Source organism: Sebastes fasciatus, chromosome 12 (genome assembly GCF_043250625.1).
Source record: "Sebastes fasciatus isolate fSebFas1 chromosome 12, fSebFas1.pri, whole genome shotgun sequence".
NCBI classification, from domain to species: Eukaryota; Metazoa; Chordata; class Actinopteri; order Perciformes; family Sebastidae; genus Sebastes; species Sebastes fasciatus.
The window spans coordinates 14,102,732-14,126,541 of record NC_133806.1 but is presented as its reverse complement, the minus strand read 5'-3'; the positions used below and the strand labels follow the sequence as shown (position 1 = coordinate 14,126,541).

Below are 23,810 nucleotides of genomic sequence, written 5' to 3'. Positions count from 1 at the left end.
GTAATTTTAATACAGAAATATTTAATACTTGTATTTTTTATTTGTTTGTATTGTATTGTATTTATTTTCCCTTTGCATTTTTTCCCCCTATTTATTTCCCCAAACTTATTTATTTTCTGAAATTCTTTTTCTTTATACATTTCTAATTTATTATAAAAATTAGGACAATATTCTGGACAATATCTGTCATTGTAAATTTACCGCATAACAAAATCACAACGGCTCCCGATATTCTCTACATTACGGTAACGTGACGTAGCCTCCTCTCTGGCGTCGTGCGGGGCAACTGAGTCCGTCCGGCCTTCTCCTCTCACCACCAGAGCATCTCATGATTCATTCAGGCACACACAGACGAGCACAACACGGGCATATTAGACACTCTTCTTCAGAGTCGGGGCATTGAATAAGAGGCTGGGGGTCCGAAGTGTTTCCCAGTGAAAGGCGGAACTAGCTATCGTTGTCATGGCGGAGGTTGGGGAGGTTTTGATGTCGGTTTTGTCCACTATCCGGGTCCCGAAGCCCGGGGACCGAGTCCACAAAGACGAATGCGCCTTGTCATTTTCATCACCGGTGAGACATCTCCTCCTTACTAATCATAAACATCAGCTTCATTCCTCACTCACTCACAGCCTCTCTGTGTCGTTGTCTAACGTACCTGTGTGTCAGTGTTGTGCTACTTTAACGCTCTGGCTTCCGACATTTGTCCTGTTTCAACTAACTAGCTAGCATCAAGCTAAGCTAATAGTGCACTGTAATGGAAACATGCTAGCTGCGATAGCTAGCTAGCTAGCGATGCTAGTGTAACTGCTGTCAAACTAGATGGCAAAGCTAATTTAGTCGCTTTTTATGGTCACAACTGTGACAGGGCTGTTTAATGCTTCCTACATTTGTCATGTTTCAACTAACTAACTAACTAGCAAGCTAGCGTCAAGCTAAGCTAATAATGCACTGTAATAGATAGATAGATAGGTAGATAGATAATTAGGTAGATAGATAGGTAGATATATAGATAGATAGATATGTAGATAGATAGATAGATAGATAGATAGATAGATAGATAGATAGATAGATAGATAGATAGATAGATAGATAGATAGATAGATAGATAGATAGATAGGTAGATAGATAGGTAGATAGATAGATAATTAGGTAGATATATAGGTAGGTAGATATATAGATAGATAGATAGATAGGTAGATAGATAGATAGATAGATAGATAGATAGATAGATAATTAGGTAGATATATAGGTAGGTAGATATATAGATAGATAGATAGATAGATAGATAGATAGGTAGATACAGTAGATAGATAGGTAGGTAGATAGATAGATAGGTAGGTAGGTAGATAGATAGATAGATACAGTAGATAGATAGATAGATACAGTAGATAGATAGATAGATAGATAGATAGTAACTTTATAGAAGTTTCCAGCATCACAGTTCCATAGTGTAAAACATGTTAGTAAAAAGGCAATAAAAAAAGTTAGTAGTACAAAGTACAAAAAAAATATACCAGATATAAAAATACAAGGAGATGAAGAAAACTGTTAAAAATGAGTATAGTGCAGGGTAACTCCAATAGCGTAGTCTATGAAAGTGCACTGTATGCATTATTATCTGTCTTGCAGACTGGAAACCTGCTAGCTTTTTATTTTTTTTATTTGCACATATATAAAACTGCACAAAATCCAGTCAATGAAAAAAAAACAAGAAATATGTTAGGAGAGGTCAAGAAGCCACAGGCTTATACAAAGGACCCAAAGGAGAAAGAAAAACAATAACAAAAAAGGAAGAAAGATCTAAACTAACATTGTTTTAAAAATACAACAAAAGTTAAACAACAAGAAGAAAACAAAATGTGCAGAAAAAAACCTAACCAAACAGTGGAAAACAATCCAATAAAAACAATGAAATAAATACAAAAAACAGTACAGAAAAAAGAAAATATATCTAAACATATCAAAAGATAATTAGACATCATGAATTAAATGTGATGATAATCTCTTTAAAAATGTTCTAAGGATAACAAGCTCTTGATAACATGTATTTTGGTGTTCCATATTTGTACACCATGATATCTGAGGGAGTACTGGCCATCTTTTGTTTTGTAAAACCAATCAGCAAAAAAAAAAAGGATGAGGATTTGTAGGATGACTGGAGAGCTATTATAATTGAAGGTGTGACATCTAACACATCCACATTGCCTTCAATTATTTTTAATTTTTTTTATAGGAAGCATGTGCATGTACTGACATGCACATGCTTCCTAATAAAAAATATTTGACTTCTGTGGGGTGTGTGTGTATCATGCCTCATTTTTGACATATATCAACAAAAACAGACAATACTAGGAACTAAGGGCAAACAAAAATGGAGACAAGCAAATACAAAGAACATAAGTAGTCCAAGAAAAAAACAGACAACACCCGCAGGCACACAAATCAGGGATACATTGGCGTCCACATTACCTTCAACTTTAACTCCCCAGTGTTGTGTTACAATGGAGAGAGAGAGAGAGAGATAAGGACAGGTTGTAACATTCAACATTATAATAATAATAATAATAATAATAATACATTTATATATATAGCACTTCTCAAAACAGATGTTACAAAGTGCTTCACAAGACAATGAAAGCAGATAAATAAAGTAAAAGATATGGTAACTGCTAAAACAGAACATCACAGAACATATCAATAATAATAGAAGTGGTAAAATGGTAGGACAAGTTGATAAAACACATATACAGTATATGTACATAAATGTGTATAAATGTACACATGCGTCCAGAAACGGATGTATACATACATATATTTATACCCAGTCTTCTACTTATAGGAATGCTTTCCTAAAAAGAATGTGTTTTCAAAAGTTATTACAGTACATTGTCTGTGTCTTCTTTACAGGAAAGTGAAGGAGGCCTGTATGTGTGCATGAACAGTTTCCTTGGCTTTGGGAGTCAGTATGTGGACAGGCACCATGCCCGGACTGGCCAGAGGGCTTACTTCCACATCACCCGGACTCGCAAGGCTAAGGTGCCGGTGGACACTTTATTCTACTTTATGATTTATTTTCCTTAAGACTGTGGACAATTCCACGTGGACATATATTTAGATTATGTTTGACACTGTCTGCACCATCTCTTAACATGTCGAGTGAACCAATTTCCATTGATATCCTACGTTATTACCACAGAAGGAAGATGACAATAACTCTGGATCTGGACACCCGCCGAAGAAAAAGCCCACCAGATTGGCTATAGGTAAGTGGATGAGAGAGTATTTACACAAACACAGATAAAACAAGTGTCCTCTTTTGAGTCTGACCTGTGTCTACCTCCCCTCTTGTTTCTTGTCTATCCAGGGATTGAAGGAGGGTTTGATGTAGAGCAGGACCAGTATGAAGAGGATGTAAAGGTGGTCATTTTACCTGACAGACAGGAAGTGACAGCAGATGACCTTGGTAACATGCCTGAAGTTGTGAGAGAGAGGGTGAGTTGTGTGTTTTCTGGCAAGACAAATGTTATCATTCTGTTAAGGTTCTGTCTGGGTTATCCCTATGACAATATACTACACTACAATATTAGAATTGACACTGGTTCAGTCTCACGTTACAAAACAATTTAAAACATTGTGATTGCTCTCATTAATACAAGGACATAGCACAGACAGAGGCTTACTACAAACATGGGTAGTCTTTACAGATCTTCATACAATATATTTTACACATATTCCTTAATAGTAGAACACTGGGGCACACGCACATAGGGATATATAGATAATACATTTTGTTACCTTCAGTGATCAAGTAGTTGAGAAAGTTCATCACGAGCTGTTAGTCAGGTCTAACTTGTTCCTGTCAATTCATTTTTCTGTCCCTCAAGGTGTCCCTGTCAATGACGGGTATCATGGCAGCCGACTCAGTGTCTCATGCCTTACAAGTTCAACAGTGGGATGGAGAGGTGAGACAGGAGTCGAGGCATGCCCCTGACCTTAAACAGCTTGACAACGGAGTCAAGATCCCTCCCAGGTGAGACATTATGTCACAGCTGTCCCTTGAATGAACCTACCATGGAGTTCCTCCTAGATTAGTGACTTCATATACAAAGCTTCTGTTATATTTCGCTCTAAATTGGTGAAAGAATGTTCAAAACTGCACATGTGAAAATGTCCAGGCAATATTGCTTTTGCATGTAGGATCCATTATTGCATTAGTCCATTAATGCTGTTGTGTTTCCAACAATAAAATTCAGAATAGAGATAGCTGTCCAGTTTTATTAGTCAAAGCCTACAAGATCTTCAAGGGCAGTGCAAGAGTCAAATATTTATATATTTTTAACACTTTTGTTGGAGCGTCTGTCTTACTTGGCTTTTCTACATTCTAGTGGCTGGCGGTGTGAGGTGTGTGACCTCCAGGAGAATATTTGGATGAACCTGACGGATGGCAAAGTGCTGTGTGGTCGCAGGTATTTTGATGGGTCTGGTGGCAACAACCATGCCCTTCTCCACTTCCAGGAGACGGGATATCCAATTGCTGTCAAACTTGGTACCATCACTCCCGATGGAGCAGGTAAGCAGATGGCAGCATGATTTTCTGTGGTTAAAAAAAGCCCAACTGAATTTAAATAATATTGTTTCCATACATTCAATCAAATTGTGCAGTGGTTAGCACTGTCTCCTCACAGCAAGAAGGTTCTGGGTTCAATCCCTGGTCTAGGCAGGGACTTTCTGTGTAGAGTTTGCATGATCTCCGGTTTCTCTGGTTTCCTCCCACCGCCAAAACATGTATTCCCCCCTTGGGCGCCATGAAGGATATCTCAGGAAGGGCATCCGGTGTAAAACCTATGCTAAATCAGATATGTGGATCATAAAAGATTCCAGATGATCCACTGTGGCGACCTCTGACAGGAGCAGCCGAAAGACCATCAAATTGTCATTTTGATGACAGCAGCCTGCTACACAACAAAAGAGTCACGGACTTCGAACAACAACAACCCACATTAGCTTTTATACTAAAGTCTCCTTCTTATCTAACTTCTAAACATGAAAACATGTTGTCCTGCACCTCAGCTTGTTGAACGAGCCAACAATGAAACATTCACCAGGGAAATATTCACCGCTTACATCAGTTTTCAGGCTAAATAGCCAATAAGCTGCTCAGCTGCAGGTCATTTCACGGCACATAACTTCCTGCAAAAGTCACTTTGGTCCATTTATGCTGGTGTGGGCCTTACTCGTCAATACGATTGCTAACAACACACTGTCTACTTGTGTCTTGTAAGCCACAGTGCAAGTTTGTTTACTTCGTCCCTCATTCCCTGCTGGCCATTCAGCCTGCTGTCAATAACATGCAGATACCAACATGTCCCTCCAGCCAGCTGACACGAAAAAGGACCATTTCTGATATTTTCCTTTTTTCCATACTTTTTATAATAAAAAGAATCTTAACAATACATTTATAAAAAAACATGTTGACATTATTTTTGACTGCAAAAAGGGATAACAAAATGGGATTTGTGTTGGACCTTAAATATTGATGGCATAATATGGGCTGGGGCAGCTTTCTATTATTAAAGACTGTTGGACTATATGCAATATGTGCATTTATCTGAAGCTTAGGGCTTCATTGTCCTTAATTGCCACCTCTGTTTTGTATATCCAGATGTGTATTCCTATGATGAGGATGACATGGTACTGGATTCAAAGTTACCAGAGCACCTGTCTCACTTTGGCATCAACATGATGACCATGCAGAAGGTAAGTTCTGTTTTTCTGCTGTTTTTCGTGGGAGCTGACTTTTTTTATTTTTATTTTTATTTTTCTCTCATTGATAATTGGAAAATATCAAATCTGATCAGAAGTATTGCTCCACCCTGTGCTTTTCAATTGAAGTGGTACAAATGTAGTCAGAGATATTGGATTTGTCTCCTGTTGGCAGACATCCACACACTTATGGCTGGCTCTGCCTCATAGAGTAGCCATTGATTACACAGTATTACTAAAGGGTCTAAAATTCAGCTGCATTGTTAGAGAGCCAATAGCACGCTAATGCCACAAAAATGATTACAACAGAAAATAAATATTATTGAATAATTTGCCAACTTTTCTCTCTGGTTTCCCTCTTGTATATTTTTTCCTGCCAGCACACTGTTAACTGACACTTATGTATACGTTTATACAGAATATTATTATAGCATTATTACTAATGGACGATAATAAAACGGTGTACTCTTACTTTCACAGCATGCCCTTTATCTTATCCACCTACTTTCCTCCACACCTGTTTCTTCTCGGTTTCCCTGCTGCCATCAATTTATTTGCCACCTGCTTCTCTTGTTATGTGGAGTGCAGACTACACAGTTGTCAAAGCCTAAGACGTCTGTACCTCTCACTGTGTTCTGTAATGTTGTTTCTTGTCCTGCTAATGTATTGCTGCACACACATAATGATGTTGCACAGACAGGGGTTGGAGGAATTCTGCTGCAATGGAACAGAAGATAAAGTGCAGCACTTAGTGCTACTATGATGTGTTTTGTAGTTTCTTCCTCGTCTGCTTGCTGTCATTGCTTCTTCATATTGCCTAATTTTGCTCCTCATTCTCAGAGCTTGCTGTTGAAGGCTGCCTCATAGAGTTCCATTTGCTTCTACGGTGCATCCTTCATTCTCTTGTCACTTTGACTTCTCTTCTCTCAGACCGAGCACACGATGACAGAGCTGGAGATTGCTGTGAACCAGCGTGTCGGGGAGTGGGAAGTGATCCAGGAGTCGGGGACCACCCTACGGCCCATGTTTGGCACCGGTTTGACTGGCATGAAGAATCTGGGCAACAGCTGCTACCTCAACTCTGTCATGCAAGTGCTCTTCACCGTTCCAGACTTCCAGCACAAGTCAGTACCCTCTTTTACTCATAGCCCCCATCCTCCTGTTCCTCCCAGTTGTTATGTTGACGATATCACTTCCTGTGATAAAAGACAACATTAATTCTTATGACAGACTGCAATGAAAATATTGCTATTACATTGGCTATTACAGCAGGGGAGTTGAAATATCCTAATTTCTTGAATATTCCTCTAAAAGGCGACCCTTTTCACACTGTCCAGCGTTAACGGTAAAATACTCTTTGTAAAGAATTTGTTTCATATCCTTCTATTCTTCAAGGTATGTGTCGAACATCGACAAAATCATTGATGAAGCCCCAAGCGACCCCACCCAGGACTTCAAAACCCAAGTGTGAGTTTCCTCTGCTAGTGTCTGGTTATTTTCTATGACAAGCTCTTGTATTACCATTAGATGCCTGAAAGCACCCCTCAGGTGTAAGGCAGGAAAGCAAAGGACAGTGTTTGATAAAATATTACAAATTCCTCTTCTCCTATAGCACAATATCCACACACATGCATTCAAACACCGATCCTTCCCTCTTTCCCATTTTGTCTTGAAAATGTTGCCATCATAGTCACGGTAGATGAAAGAAACCATCCACATAAATACACACAAACATACTCGTAGTGTGCCAGCTGTCAGCCACAAAGCTGATTACAGATTCCTTTCCAGGCAGCTCCATATTTATAAGTGATTTTTGTTTATAATGTGGGTCATCCTCCTGGATAGAAATGTTCTATTGATATCAGCTGGATTTTAGACACACCTATATTGACAGTTTGCCTCTTGTCATTTTAGCTCTAAAAGAGCTTTGCTTCTACTGTGTGTCATCTAAACTTATAGAGCCTCTTGTTGTGGAAACAAAAGTGAAACCATAGCCTGGTATGCTCTGTTATGTGTCCTATACATTGACATGACACTTTTTGGTTGTAGCAATTTTTAAAAAATGCACAACCGTCAGATATAAGATGAAGATCTGATTATATTTATTAAGGCTGTCAATCAATTAAAATATTTAATCTCGATTAATTGTCCATGATTAATCTTGATTAATCGCAAATTTATCTGTTCAAAATGTACCTTTTAAATGGAGAGGAGTGGGCAAATATATTTACTTCATGCAAATGTATGTATATATTAATTATTGGAAATCAGTTAACAACACAAAACAATGACAAATATTGTACAGAAACCCTCACAGATACTGCTTTTTACATAAAAAAATATGCTCAAATCATAAAGTGGCAAACTGCAGCCCAACAGGCAACAACAGCTGTCAGTGTGCTGACTTGACTATGACTTGCCCCAAACTGCATGTGATTATCATAAAGTGCGCATGTCTGTAAAGGGGAGACTCGTGGGTACCCAGATAACCCATTTGCATTCACATATCTTGAGATTAGAGGTCAAGGGACCCCTTTGAAAATGGCCATGACAGTTTTTCCTCGCCAAAATTTAGCGCAAGTTTGGAGCGTTATTTAACCTCCTTTGCATGGTACCAATGGATTCCTTAGTTTTTTTGAGATTCATATGATGCCAGTATCTTCACTCTAGCTTTAAAACTGAGCCCGCTACGCCCTCCGGAAGATTGATCGCGTTAATGCGTTAAAGAAATTAGTGGCTTTAAAACGGATTTGCGTTCATGTGTTATCGTGTTAACTTTGACAGCCCTATATTTTATATATAATCTTGTGTTTTCACTTGAAATTGAAATCTGACAGATTCCATGTGTATGTGGCCTCATTCCAACAATCTCTACTTTTGTTGCTGTACAAAAACTTTTTTATACCCACCAGAGATGACAAAGTCTTCTGCCTGATCAGACCATGATAGACACCATGCTATTTGAAAGCCAAAAATACATCTAGTAGGCCTATATCCAAATCCTCCTCCTGTGTGAGACTCTGGTATATTGTTGGATGTGCAGTGATGTCAGCTTTGTTTGTTTATCACAGAGCCAAGCTCGGCTATGGTCTGTTGTCAGGAGACTATTCCAAACCAGCACCAGACCCTGGAGATGAAAACGGTGCATCTGAACCCAGGGTAGGAAGAAACGATCAGTCACAGTGGATTTCCAAGTCTTAGTTTGAACAGATATCCATGGCACATGTGGGATTTACTCTCAGAAATAAGTGAGAATGTGGTCTACTTAATATTAACGCTCACTGTTGACAAATCTGACTGATCATGCTTTGTTTTACAGGGAGACCAAATTGGTATAGCACCACGAATGTTCAAAGCACTTATTGGGCGGGGACACCCAGAGTTCTCCACAAATCGACAACAGGATGCTCAGGAGTTTTTATTGCACTTCATAAACATGGTGGAGGTAAAGTCACACTCAAACTCTGCTTCTCTTTTTGGTCCCCAGCTTTTCTCTTATAATATTAATTATTTTCGCCCACAGAGGAACTGCCGCTCTGGGTCCAACCCATCTGAAGCCTTCCGGTTCCTGGTGGAGGAGAGGATTGTGTGTCAGCAATCACAGAAAGCCAAGTACACACAGCGGGTGGATTACATCGTCCAGCTGCCTGTGCCGATGGACCAGGCTACCAACACAGGTGAAGGGCTGACGGGATATAATGTCCAACTCATTCTCCAATTCTACACATGATCAGCAGTATGAGTTGTGCTCAATGTGGGGTGCAGAGCACAGTGCAGAGGCCATAGTGTGGTATAATTTATTCGAGCTGCAATGATTAATCAATTAGTTGTCAGCTATTAATTAATCGCCAACTATTTTGATAATCGGGTAATCTGTTTGAGTCATTTTATAAGGTAAAAAAAGTCTAAATTCTCTGATTCCAGCTTCTTAAATGTGAATATTTTCTGGTTTCTTTACTCCTCTATGACAGTCAACTGAATATCTTTGAGTTGTGGACATTTGAGGACGTCCCCTTGGGCTTTGGGAAACATTGATCAACATTTTTCACAATTTTTTGACATTTTATAGACCAAACAACTAATCGATTAATCAGAAAAATAATCGACAGATTAATCAACAATGAAAATTATTGTTAATTGAATTCCTACCGTTTATGTCACCAACGCGCTCCAGGTAGCAAGAAAGTGTTGGGAAATTGGAAAAACAAGTTGAGCCCAGAAAAAGACAATTTGTGAATTACTTATTCCAATTTAATACGAAAAAAGTCGCAGGTAGTTATTGTCTTTGGGAGAGGAAGACCAGCAGTCAAGAAGGGTTTAGGTTCATGATACTTTTTCATCCTTTTTGTCTATCAAGGAGCTCTTTTAAGTTAAATTACAAACAGCTGTCTTGTCATTGGTTATGCATTGAAAGGTCACGACAGATAAGGTCAAAGCCGAAAGAGTCTGACCTTTGAGAGAGCAGCAATGTGTAAAACGATGGCTCATCCCAGTGCAAAGTGAGAATCTGTTGCGTTTGTTAATCAGCTATAATAGGCATGTTTGTGACTATTTGAAGTGTAACATGCCCTTTTTAGTAATGAATATGTAGATAAACCTTTTTAACAGGGTTCTCCAGAGATTTAGTATTGCACTTCTATGAAGTTGAGGTGATGACATGATTAGAGTTGTTTTTTTTACTTACTTTAGAAAACTCTCCAGAGCCACAGTAGACATTATAGGTTTTTTTTGCGTGCTGTATAGTAATCCTCATGACAAGTAAACTGATCTTCATGTGTAAAATCGATGGAGTGCTACTTTAAGGTGGTTAGATGAGGGCTCTGTACGTTTTTTTAATTTCACAAAAAGATGTTTGTCACACCTTTAGACATATCTTCTGTATCCTGAGATGTATTAATTGTTTCAGAACATTTGATGTTTTGAATACAGTGGTGTTCCATCTGATGTTTCTATAACTTGTACATATTTCTTGAACAGAAGAGCTTCAGGAGGCAGAGCGCAGGCGTGAGGAGGGGGACTCAACATCCCCCACTGTGCGTGCACAAATCCCCTTCACAGCTTGCATGGCGGCCCTCAGTGAACCAGAGATCCTCACAGACTTCTGGAGCTCGGCTGTGCAGTCCAAGACCACTGCTACCAAGTACGAAGAGAGACGGCCACACATACTGAAAGTGATGAAACAAATCTTCAGATGTGTTTATTAATATCAGCTTTTGTCTCCTTTGTCAGAACGACCTGCTTTGCCTCTTTCCCCGACCACCTGGTCATCCAGATTAAGAAGTTCACCTTCGGCCTTGACTGGGTGCCCAAGAAACTGGGTGAGGAAAGATATTATTAAATTAATGTTTTTAAAATATAAATATTTGTCTTGCTCTATACAGAAGTGTGTATTCCTAACAGTTGGAAATCTGCCCTGTGGGACTTGAACACATTAAACCATAGTCTAGTCTGAAGGATCTAGGGTGACCAGATCCCAACAAACCAAATGTGGGACAAAGAGTATCTTTGTGTGGGACAATGTGGGACACGTTACCAATGATGAGAGGTAGTCTAAAATTTTGATAAATGTCTATCTAATTATTCTGCCCCTTACTTCGTAACATCTCTATGCTTTGTCCGAATGCATCTATAGATCGGCATATCTCTTTTTGAGCCACACGTTTTTTTGTGAGACTCGCATGTACTGTGTCGCTTCGTGTCGTATTCCCCCCATGTGAAATTTGAAAATAACCGTCAAAAAACTCTGAGAATCGCCTTCCACAGGCTTCCCCCACCCACTTATAAGTAGTTGCCCCGTCTTTGTTGTGGCTGCATTTCCTTTTCTTTGTGGTAGATTCCATCATATTCTGCCTAAATCTGCATAGCTTGTGACTTTGTGGTGACTCTGAATTTTCCCCTTTGGGCATAGCATAGCAAAGACGGTCACAGGTTAACCTGCACTTAACCCACATGTGCACAGTCTGATTGACGGCAAACACAGCGCAGTGATGACAGAGTTCCCTGTTTTCTTCACAGCCATTGGATAAAAGTCAGATTTTAGAAAAGCCTCTGTCCTGCAGTGGTTTCACTTTTGAAAACTAGAGCCAGTGAAAATGTGAGACATCGTCTCAATATGTGGGACGTGGGACAAGGGATAAACATGCTGTGCAGTTTTCATAAAGAGGGATACCTGGTCACCCTAGAAGGATCTTGTATTAAAACTACTGATACACATACAGCAAAAGACAGTTGCTGTTATTACTGCAAGTAATAACAGCAACCTCTCATAAGCGTAAAGCTTGTGGGTGTGTTTAGTGTTGAGAGTGTAATTTAGATTACCATCTCTGATTGCTTCCTGTGCCCACCACAAAGGCACGACAAATAAGTTCATTTCCTGAGCAATGTGTTAACACACATTAAAGTTAAATCACAGAGATTTGGGAAGTCATTGAGGGCGATAAATAGCTTTTCCTCCATTTGTTTAAAGTGCTTTTATGTAGTCGGGTGAAGTAGAGAACAACTCTGTTTTCCGTCTCCAGGGAAATCAAAAAGAGTGTGATTGTTTATCTCCAGGTTGTTGCTTCTGCATGTGTTACGACCCCAAGTTGGTCTTCGGGAGAAGGGACAGTGGTGTAGTGGATAGTACTGTATACGCAGGTATACGGAGTATACCCACCTTGTCTTCTGGTGGTTTCCAGTATACCCACCTATCTGCCAAAACGCCATTGGAATATATTGGAGAGTATACCCACTTCCTCCTCTGTAACCTACCCATCTCTACTACCAAGTGGCACCACTGAGAAGGGAGTCACGTAAGAGTATATGAAGAATATGAGCAGACAGTTTTTTACAGTTTTAAAGTTATTGATGTGTATAGACGCTGAATTTCAACTGGCCAAAATAACAAACCAACCAGCCCCAAGTAGAAATAAAACCACAAAAAAAACAACAACCAAAAAACAGGAGAAAAGAGAAGCTGTCACCTCCAGAGCTTCCTGGCAAAGACTTGTAGTAGTAGTAAAGATCCAAAAAAAACAATGACTTAGGATAATTAACTGATTAACTGAAGTTTGACACAGGAAGCATTACGTTTCTGGCATTAACCTGGCAGCGACATACAAAAGAGCTATGATTTAAGTCCTGACAAAATAGCTCACAAGTGGAAGTGCAGCTCCTCATCTGTTTTATACCCACAGATGGACTGTGATTGGCTGCGGGTCCCCAAATTCACCAGCCAGTAGCACAAAGGCGGCGGAGGACCTAGAGTTGAGGCGCAACACGGCACATATTAGCACATTTTAACAGTTAGGCATTCACCTATGGGGGAATGTAACGGCATGTCAGAGGACATTTGCATAAAGTTGAACTTCTCTCAACTTCCCCACATAGTGACATTGGGACACCTTGTTGTACAATAACGTGTCTAAAATGAAGGTGTTGAAAATAAACATTATGGCTTTAATTGAATGATAATGATGGGTAATTGATGATTTTCTTCTGTGCAGATGTGAGCATCGACGTTCCTGACACTCTGGACCTGAGCGCGCTACGTGCAACTGGCCAGCAGCCAGGGGAGGAGCTTCTACCAGAGGTGGCCCCGCCCCCACTCATGACCCCAGATGTGGAGGTTAAAGGTATCCTGGGTTTCCATGGCAACGAGGAGGACGACTCTCTCTACTCCCCACTGCTGTGTTAGTCTGTCTGTCGTTTCTGCTCTTTACCTTCTTCCTCTGTGATGCTGTTATTTGTCCACCCTCGTTTCCTCCTTTTCTTCTTTTCTGCCTTTTCTGTTTTCTTGCGTCCTTCTGTTGCCTTATTATTTGTTTACTTTTGCATCATTTTAAGTGATTTGAGTCGCATTTCAAATTAAAGTAAAATCTTAATGGTTCTGTTTTTGGTGTGTATGAGTTGACATGTATATATTGTTTTCATTATTTTGCCTTTTGTCAGATTTATTTTAAACTTTTGTTAATATTAAGGAAGTGCTGAGGGCACAAAAAAAGAACAACAATGTTTTTCCTTTTTTAATTAATCAGTGTTTCCACAAAAAAAATTGAAAACCAGCAAACAATGTGAAAGTACATTCAACTAATTCAACTTTTTTCCTCTCAACACATTCAGCTCCAGTCCTTGATGACTCCACTGTGTCCCAGTTATGTGAAATGGGATTCCCGCTGGAGGCCTGTAGGAAAGCGGTGTACTACACTGGGAACACTGGAATCGATGCTGCCATGAATTGGATCATGGGCCATATGGATGACCCAGGTGTGCAGAGCAGTGGGAATTTAGCAGAAAGCAAGTCATCAATCAGTGATCATTCCTCACTCTCACTCATATTCTCCTCTTTCTCTTTCTGTTTGGCTGCAGACTTCGCGGCCCCCCTCGTGTTGCCGGGCTGTAGCTCCGGCGCCGGGACCACACCCACAGAGAGCATCTCCGAGGAGCACCTGGCAACCATCGTCTCCATGGGCTTCAGCCGAGACCAGGCAACCAAAGCACTTCGAGCCACGGTTAGAATCACACTCCTTCCAGCTAGAGATTTGGATTTGACTAATTTCATACGCCACTAGTCTAAAAGTAGAACTGTGCCAGTACAGGCACAGCTGCGCCGTTTTTATTCAGACAGTGATGTCGCCAAGTTTTGTCATTCGTGGAGACACTAGCCAGTTGTTGGCCCTCATATCTCAACAGAAATGAGTAGCCGGATTTAACTTAAAGTGGCAGAAGCACTGGTAAGAGATATGTTTTAGATTTTATTCACTGTGTGTGGTTGTGACAAAATAATTTAGAATAGCTACCTCAGTTTTGCCTACATGTCCAAATGAAACAGCCAGAACATATTTAAAGAAAGAACTGAGTACAATGTGTCACAGGACAAAGCGCTGCTGATGAATGAGCGTAGCAGACAAAACACAGAAAACACCCAATAATTAACACAAATTTACATTTCGCAAGCAGCTACAGAACATTTTTGGTTAATTGGGGTTAGTATTTTTCCTAAGTAGGCGCAGGTCAAGATCTACATTTCAAAGATTTTCTGCCACTTATTTGTCAGCGGGTCACTTTTACACAAGTGAACTAGTTAGGCAAGGAACTGCAGGCACCAGTTTGGGTGACCCCCAAACCTCCACTCCAGATGATCGATGTAAGCAAAGCTTTTTCTGCTGTTGTCCCGTCATAAGCTGCAGTACCAGTCTCATGTTGAGGCAGAGAAAAACACTTTAGCAGCATAGCTCTGGTCTCTCTTATATTACTACAGTTACAGTATTATTACAGTTATATTATCATGACATTATCAAACATTTGGCTCCTTTTGTAGAAGAAACTTTGACCATCCAGCTAATGTTTGCAATAATCTGATTGCCAGCCTGAGAAGAAATGGCATCAGCTGTCTTTTGCCCTCTAACTTGTAAAATCAAAACCGACCCCTTGTTGAGTTTGTATTTGACCAAAAACTCCATCTGTTGACATTCTCTAATGGTGTCTCCTTTTGTTTCACAGAGTAATGTCCTGGACCGGGCAGTGGACTGGATCTTCTCCCACCTGGATGACCTGGAGTCCATGGATGTGTCTGAAGGCGGTCGCTCAGCCGCAGAGAGCGAGGGCGGTCGGGAGGCTCCACCTGGCCCTCGGGTCAAAGACGGACAAGGCAGTGAGTCCCAAGGAGAAGGATGAGAGATGTGTTCAGAAACATGACATATAGACGGCAGCAACATTACCATCTTTTATTTAAAGACTTCCATTCATACAGCCGTCATAATTTGAACTCATATTTTATAATGTTTATATGGTCTACTCATGGTTTCTCTCCTTTATCCAGAATATGAGCTGTTTGCGTTCATCAGTCACATGGGGACGAGCACAATGTGCGGCCACTACGTCTGTCATATCAAGAAAGATCAGCAGTAAGTGGTTTTTTTGCACTTGTGTTTCTTGCTTTAAGGGATATTTCAATGTTTCAAAGCCACATTATGTCATTTAAAAGTCAGAATTGTTATTATTTCATTTCATTCCATGTTCTGAAAGAAACAAATGAGTTACAGTCTCACAAATAGTATGCTTTCTGTTCTCTAATCAGTAGTTCATTTATTCATTAAATGTCTTTTAAAAACATATTCTAACACAGTGGGTCTCAAACCTTTTTAATCATGTACTCCCTTACAATAATTTTTCAGCCATGTACCCCCTAACCAGCATAAACTATTTTGGTAGAAGAAAAAAATGCATTTGTTGCGGCAGTTAACAAAAATAAGAATATTTAATATATAAAATGTGGTTTATTGAACTTACATTTACATTTTTATTGAACTTATTATAGTATAATTATTATTATTATTATTATACTATATTTTTTTAAATAAAATTTTTTTTTTTTAAATCTCACATACCCCCTTACAGTTCTCCAAAGTACCCCCATTTGAGAAACACTATTCTAATGTAATATAGTAGCTACTGTAGTTCTACAGTGCCTCAGCAGGGGGCACCATACTCCAGGTCTGGTCTGAACAATCACAGCTGCTGATGTGAACACAGTGCAAAGTGTCAACCTGTCATAGAACTGAGGTATAAATGGTTTATATCCACTTAGGGAGGAAAAAGCCAGATTTATTTTATATTTTGATAACCGTAATGATCCTATTTATTATAGTGGATACATCTTTGAACAAATGAATGACCTAATATTTCTCAAAAATGACCACCATGTGTTCTAATTAGGGCTGCATTTAGCATAAACAATATGCACAAATCATAACATGGCAAACTCAAGCCCAACAGCCAACAACAGCTGTCAGTGTGCTGACTTGACTATGACTTGGGGAAAAGGGGAGACTCGTGGGTACCCATAGAACCCATTTTCATTCACATATCTTGAGGTCAGAGGTCAAGGGACCCCTTTGAAAATGGCCATGACGCCAAAATTTAGCGTTAAGTTTGGAGCATTATTTAATCTCCTTCGCGACAAGCTAGTATGACATGGTTGGTACCAATGGATTCCTTAGGTTTTCTAGTTTCATATGATGCCAGGATCTTCTCTCTAACTTTAAAGCCCGCTACAACCTCCGAAAGATCGATTGCGTTTAGACCCAATTTGATTTGTTTTAAAAGCCCCTTTATTGTGTATACATAATCAAATCCATAACCTGTCTGTTATCAAGTAGCTCTTTGTTAACTGAGTGATCTCTCTGTTTCACAGGTGGGTCATCTTCAACGATCAGAAGGTGTGTGCTTCAGAGAAACCCCCCAAAGACCTGGGATACCTCTACTTCTACCGGAGAATGGCTGAATGAGGCAAGGGGCGTTACACTTGGAGTGAAGGAAGAGTAATGTGGACGCTAACACAAACCCACAAGACAGCATTCATAGTCACACCCCACCAAGCTCTTACAAAAGCCCTGGCACGCTTCACACCAGACAAAAGTGTAAATAAATCTCTCAGATTGCATATATACACAGGTAGATGAACTGGTGCAGATGTACAGATAAGGTGTTGGGGGGGGGGGAGATTTTTCCTTTTGATCCATTGAATACAAACCACGGGCCTGTTCAGAGAAGCAGATTCAGTTATTTACCTGGAGGACTATGCAGTGTAAAACCATCTGAAATCAGTTAAAACACCAGGTTTTACTCAGCAAATGTATCCAGATAATTCAGAAACACAGCTTTATGGAACAAGCCCTGAACATTAGAGGGTTGCTAAATCCATTCACTCTTTGCTTAACTCTCACCTTTATCCATGTCCTGACTGCCATCAGTAGTCATGCCCCTCCCCTCAAAGATATGTTGCTTCCAGCTCCCTCTTCTTTTATTGGACGGTTGCAGTTTGGTGTCAGCAGTGTAGCCGGGCGCCAACTCCTCCGCCCGTTTCACTGAGGAAGTAAAAAAAAAAAAAAAAAAGTTCCACGATGAGAGGAAATGTCAGTAAATCAAATAAATAAATAAATAACGGCTCAAATGTGTGTTACAAAAAGGAAATAAAAAAAATAGTCAAAATCAACTTGTTTTTTCCTTAAAGTTTGGTGAGGGTGATATCTGGGTGATTTTTGTTTTTATTTTGCAAACAAATCCTTTGTTACTTCTGCTGTGACAAATAAAGATTCGTCTTTCTGTCATTCTGCCTTTTTCTTTTTTTGAACGAGTCATCATGGAGTTTTTTTTTAAATCTCATGATTTCGATCATGATTTAAAATTAGTGCTGAGTTGGCACAGTCCTACTTCCGTACTTACTTACTAATTGTGCGAGTTAATACCTGTATTGTTTAGGTTATTTGTAAAGAAGTGTTTTGAAGACACTGCACAGAACTTTCCTCAGCTTGTGTACAGAATCCCAGGCCTAGTTTGCGAGAAAGCGCAGGCAAGAAGAGCAAACCCACAAAGAGCAGGGGTTTGCACCGGCCTACAACATCTCCAAAGTGCACGTTTTTTTTCAGATGTCTTCCGCCTTCTGCAGCTTTTGCATCCTTGTGCTCTGTTTTTGATGAAGTGAAGCACAGAGACGATGAGGAAAGATTGTTGTCTTCAATAACAGCACAAAAGACACGTCACTGCTTCAACATTAAGGTAAGATCTCAAACTAGATCATGAAAGAAAGTTTTATATTGGATTTAATTAATCCATTTTTCTTTTCTTCCGTAACGTTCAAACTTAGCATAATGACGGATGGACCTAATAACAAATCTGTATATTAAACACTTCATAGGATGCTATATTCCGTCCTCTTATATCTCTGTAATCATAACTCATTTTCTTTTTAAACTATTTAGTGAAGGAGCCTAGATTAAATGAGAAAAAAGGAAAATGTGCGTACCCATGTTTCCAAGCCTTAATCATCAATATCGATATGATTTTAAGGGAAAGATTCTTTATGATCTCAATTAATAACTATTGTTCAGCCAGTGAGGTGAAATAGAATGATAATATATAAAAAATTGACTTTTTAGGTGAATTTTGATAGTTATTTACAGTTTTAAATACTAATTATCTGGGCAGATTGTAATTGTTCTGCCTATCAAAAATAACTAAAATACAAAGATATGATTTCTGGCTTTGAAATGGGAAATTTTTCAAATAAATTTTAATTCAGCTTGCTGAAAATCATGAAACATTAAAGAACAATGAATGGCTTGTCAGAAGTTTGATTATACATACTGTGTATATATATAGTATATAATTCAGTTGCCTTATTAGTAAGAAAACTGCAAAAACAAAATTATTTATATATTTATTTAAATCTTATAACTTCTTATTTCTGATGCACGATCAGATACGTGTCGTCTACAGCGAAGCATCTTTACATGCATTATTGAGCACCTTAATTAAATGCAACAGAGCCAAAACACATGCTGGAATTTTCCCAGTTACTTTTATTTCAGTTTTTAATGCAAGTCTACGAAGCAAGTTTTAAATTTTTAATACGGGAGTTACAGAGAGGAAGGAAGTAGAGAGCTAGCTCGGTGGTTAGGGATCACATGCTTTTTGGTAAAGTGCTCATCTCAAACAGAAGCTGTGTGTGGTAGATATCTCTCACCTGGAAATGTTCGCTTTCACATGAACCACTGCATTAAAACTGTTTTTCTTTAATACTTTTGTCTTGACTGAAATGTACATTTGTTATTTTTCATCACTTAGATCCAACATTCAAAATGAAGACAATCGTGTGGTTTGGGTTTGGTGAGTGAAAATACGTCTACTACTAAAAAACATTGTAAATAATCCTTTAAAATAAAGGGTTAATGTGTAGCCAGTAACATAGATCAAAATATGTCCCTTTATGTTTATGAGACTCTTTTAATCTCCATGGGGAAATAGCTGCAGTTGTGTTTTACGCCTTAGATTTAACCTGATAAATTGACCCTTTAACTTCATATTCACTATATGTCTCCAATGCAAAGTAATAGAATATATTACAATAACATCAGTTTGTCCTTGTCAAAATACACAGAGTTAGTGGTATTCTCCTGTGAATGTATCATACTAAATGAAATGTGCTTCATGAATGTGAATCTCTCTCTTTTCAGTGCTGGGTGCACTCTCTGCTGCAGGCGAAGTGATCCTCACTCAACCATGGCAGAAAGCCACCATCAAGTGTGGGGTCAACGCCTACACTCAGACCCTGGAGTGGCGCCATGGAGATGACCTGATAACTAGAGTTATTAACAGGCGCCCCCCTGCCAAATGTACAAACAAACTTTGGTCAACTATTTTTAAAAACAAACAGTTGACATTACCTATAGCAGTGGTTCCCAACCTGTGGTCCGAGGGTGCTAAAGATCACAGGGGATGTGCAAGGAGTTGTCTGCTCTGAGTTTGTCAAAATTAGATTTGCACATGTATAACTTAAATTATAATTGTTGTAAAGTCCAAAAGTCAAAATGTATTGAAAAAAAGATAGATTTCCAAAATTCACAAATTGTTTTTATTTAACAAAATATTCTGCTTCAATGGATATTTGTTGTCTTTTAGCCTTTCAAAAACAACATTTTCACTGCGGTCAAAAGACTGAGTTACTGTATGTTCGTTAAAGAAAGTTAATTTGTAAAAAAAAAAGACTTAACTCATTTAATATATATTGTGCTAAAACTTCACTCTTGCTAATTACACTACATGTATTTTCAGCTTCAGGAACAAGTGGAACTGCGCTAAGGTCAAGGGTGAAGGGGGAAACGGATCTGGTTATCTCTCAAGTGAGGGAAGAAGATGCCGGAAAGTTCAGTTGCGTGACAGATGGGAATCGTCGAGATCACACACTTCTTGTGGTCTCAGGTGAGCAGAAAAAGAAAAATGTATTTGCAAATAATTCTTGGTATTGCATGGAGTACAGAGCGAGTGGGGTTTAGCTCATCGTTACAATCAGGATTTTAAATAAAAAGTAAATACTTTTTGGTGATACTCATTGTATTGTGTTAAATGAATATCCTCCCCATTTACACCTACAGTAATTAGATTAATAAAAGATTTTAAGATGCACCAGTATTTAAAATCATAATAAAAAATGATGGTTCTGACTCTTCAAACAGTTTACTAATAAGAATAATTTCAGCAAATTTACTAAATGATTAAAGTAACTTTTGAAGAATTCATTTTAAAAGAAAAAAAGGTTATCCACACACACACACACACACACACACACACACACACACACATGTGTTTTATATTTTTATTTTTTTAAGCCTTAAAGGGGTAGTCCAGCGATTTACTATTGCATCTTCATAAACTTTGCAAGAGACAGATTTTTAAGAAAGAACTGTCAAAATTGAAGCAGCAGAAGCTGAAATATCCGGATCCTAGTCCTTAATAGAGCTTTAGCTCCAAAAAACTCTGGGTCCTACATTTCCCATAATACAACTTGAGAATGTCTTTCACTAGACCCTGGTAAACTTTTACATCTTTAAAACTTCCCTCCCCCATATTGTAACACAGGCCTCCTAATACAATGGTTAAAAAGCTCCCTACTATACAACTATTGTGCCCCTTTAATCTCATGATTTAATATCCCTAAAATGTAGATGTTCCAGTCTGTAAAGGTGTGACCATTTGTGCAGAAATAAACGTTAGCTCTCGCTATCATGTCATAAGGGTGTGTCACGTTCCTGATGATCTGGATGAAGTCCTTTGTCCAGCATGGCCTCCCCTCTCTCTTTGTGATTCTCACTGTATCGTCGCCCCCGTCTTTTGTCCCTCTCTGTGTCAGTCTCGGCCAGCCCCTCTGCTGAGCTCCAGCCGGGCAGTAAGGCTACGCTCAAGTGTCATGTAATAGGTCTGGACACAGGCCATACAGTGCAGTGGAAGAGGCCAGATGGAAATTCACACTCAGGGTCACCGACTGTTGAACTCAACCCTGTAACCCTCTCTGATAATGGGACCTGGAAGTGTACGTTCTCCCAGGACGGGGGGACGTTCCACGAGGACCTAGTCATCAAAGTTCAAGGTAGGACACTGGCTTTTACCAAAGTCTGTGCATATGGTTTTAACCACAACAAGAGCAAGATGTGTTTTTGCTTTCAGAACCTGCTCCTGAAACAGCTCCACCATCCCCTTCCCGAAGCCCAGATGGCAACCAAAAGCCAACCTGCCCCAACTGTGCGTACTGCTTGTGTTTGTTAGGGTAAACCTTCTATGAGCACATATTAACGGAAGTGATTCTTCACGCCATGTGTCATTAACTACCATGGTCTGTTTTTCATTACTCAACCAGGCGTTACTAAGCCTCCGCCCGCTGCTCTGCTGCTGGGGCTCAGCTGGTGGATGTGGACTGCAGTTGGAGCAGGCGGCCTGGTCGTGCTTCTCCTGATAGTCTTTGTCATTGTCTTGTGCAAGAGGAACAAAAGGAGGAAGGTCGGTGAAGAAAATCAGCCAGGGAATCTTCATCTGCTGCTTTTGTAGATTGAAATTAGCAGGTGGCATGAAGGAGGATGGGTTACTGAGGCAAACAGAAATTATAATGTGATTATTTTTCCTACTACAGAAAAGAATTCTAAAGATGAAGAATAGCCGGCAGCCACTGATGCCCAAGAACTACTGCCAGTGTGACCGGTAAATGTTCTTAACTTGCTTCTATCTAGGAAAAAAAATTACTTTATCCCCTCTCCAGTAATATCTGCTCACTTTACAGAGGCTTTCTAATAGACTCTATTCACTTTATATTAATGACTGTTTGACCTTCATTTTCACTGTGCCTTTTACCAAGTGCTTCATTATTGTGTCGTAATTAGTGTGAAAACTTCTCCTCTTCCCTCTCTTTATCGCAGCCCAGCAGCTGCAGCAAAACCTCAGCAAGGACGCCGGAGAGAGAAGCCATCAGCTACCCCTCTGCCACCCCTGCCAATGCAGTGACATGAAAGACAGATCGAAGAAAGGAAAGATAGACAGAAAGAGAGGAATAGATAAAAGATGAGTGAAAGAGAACCCCAGTGTGAATATGGCATGAATGTAAAATGGGCTTTTGAATGCTCGAGATGAAAATAAAAATCAAATGTAATGATGTGGGCACTTTGAGCTTTTCCATCAAATATAACCAGTGAACTGAATGCAAATAGGCTCCTCCACTGCAAGAGAGAACAGCAACAGTCTGTACTTATTTTTGACATTCATGCATCATATTAGCATGTTAAGAATATGCTTGAATACAGCCTTAATGTGCTTTCCATCGTAAATTTCATATATTTTTTTTCTTGTGTTTCTGTGTATTTGATAGATGTGTATACTTTTTCTTTATTTCTGTAGGTTGTAAATGAAAAGATAAGAATACTGTGTTGAAGTTTTGTTTCTTTTTTTTCATCAAACAATAAACTATACGGATACTCAACTACACACTTTAAGAATATTTCTTTCTTCATATAACAGACCGGGAAGTCTTTTATCAGTGAGATAAAATCACAAAAAGCTGAATGTGCATTGTTTCCTGTGAATCCCCTGTGCATTTAGGTCATTTTAAAACAGTGCGGGAAAGGCGGACTCCGCCAGTAACAATACAAACTACTTTATACAGTAGTACGTAATGACAGGATATACATTTAATGGCTATTTCAAGAAAAAAAAATGCCAACCATGAGCCCAAAAGGACTTTAAATAATAGAATTTTAAGGATTTTTAACCTTTTTCTTTACTCTTTTATGCTCATTAATATGCTTTAAACTGTGCCTGCATTGGTACAGAAGCTCTGAATTCCCCACAACTGGTGCAGTACAATGCAGGTGTTGACACCAGTGCAGTGCTGCATGTAATGAAACACACAGTAAACACCTGTTTCACACAGTAACACAACGACCACCAACGACACACATACATACATTATGTATATATGTATGTATGTATGTCATATACTGTATATCAGACACCATTATGATCCCATCCTATCTGTTCTGTATTAAATGGATTACAAAGATGAGGATTGCATAGTCACACACTCACACACACAATCTAGAAGTTTTGTAAAGTAGGTTTATGTTACAAAATACATGTTTTCACTCTTAAATGCATACCAATATGAATATATATATATATATATATATATAGTATACATTCATATTGGTATGCATTTAAGAGTGAAAACATATGTCATGTGTTATATG

General features: G+C 39.1%; 2 protein-coding genes across 3 annotated transcripts; both read left to right on the top strand.

Annotated features, from left to right (window-relative positions):
• The first annotated feature begins 237 nt into the window (after positions 1-237).
• Positions 238-17,852, top strand: usp5 (ubiquitin specific peptidase 5 (isopeptidase T)). Of its 2 annotated transcripts, none has more exons than XM_074653267.1 (20): positions 238-570; positions 2,908-3,036; positions 3,197-3,263; positions 3,365-3,492; positions 3,885-4,030; positions 4,386-4,570; positions 5,663-5,757; positions 6,694-6,887; positions 7,159-7,230; positions 8,835-8,922; positions 9,083-9,208; positions 9,287-9,440; positions 10,741-10,903; positions 10,993-11,081; positions 13,248-13,376; positions 13,864-14,007; positions 14,110-14,252; positions 15,244-15,394; positions 15,563-15,647; positions 16,937-17,852. In XM_074653267.1, exons 1-20 carry the CDS (start codon positions 463-465, stop codon positions 17,028-17,030), a joined length of 2,490 nt encoding a protein of 829 aa, XP_074509368.1. In that variant the 5' UTR covers positions 238-462; the 3' UTR covers positions 17,031-17,852. The 2 variants fall into 2 exon arrangements, with proteins under 2 accessions (XP_074509368.1, XP_074509366.1); XM_074653265.1 differs by having other exon boundaries at positions 265-570; positions 13,248-13,433.
• A 307-nt stretch (positions 17,853-18,159) lies between these two features.
• On the top strand, positions 18,160-23,038 carry cd4-2.1 (CD4-2 molecule, tandem duplicate 1). Its single transcript, XM_074653264.1, has 9 exons — positions 18,160-18,300; positions 19,369-19,410; positions 19,758-19,916; positions 20,356-20,502; positions 21,431-21,667; positions 21,745-21,819; positions 21,935-22,074; positions 22,205-22,272; positions 22,488-23,038. Exons 2-9 carry the CDS (start codon positions 19,383-19,385, stop codon positions 22,570-22,572), a joined length of 939 nt encoding a protein of 312 aa, XP_074509365.1. The 5' UTR covers positions 18,160-18,300; positions 19,369-19,382; the 3' UTR covers positions 22,573-23,038.
• Positions 23,039-23,810: the final 772 nt, after the last annotated feature.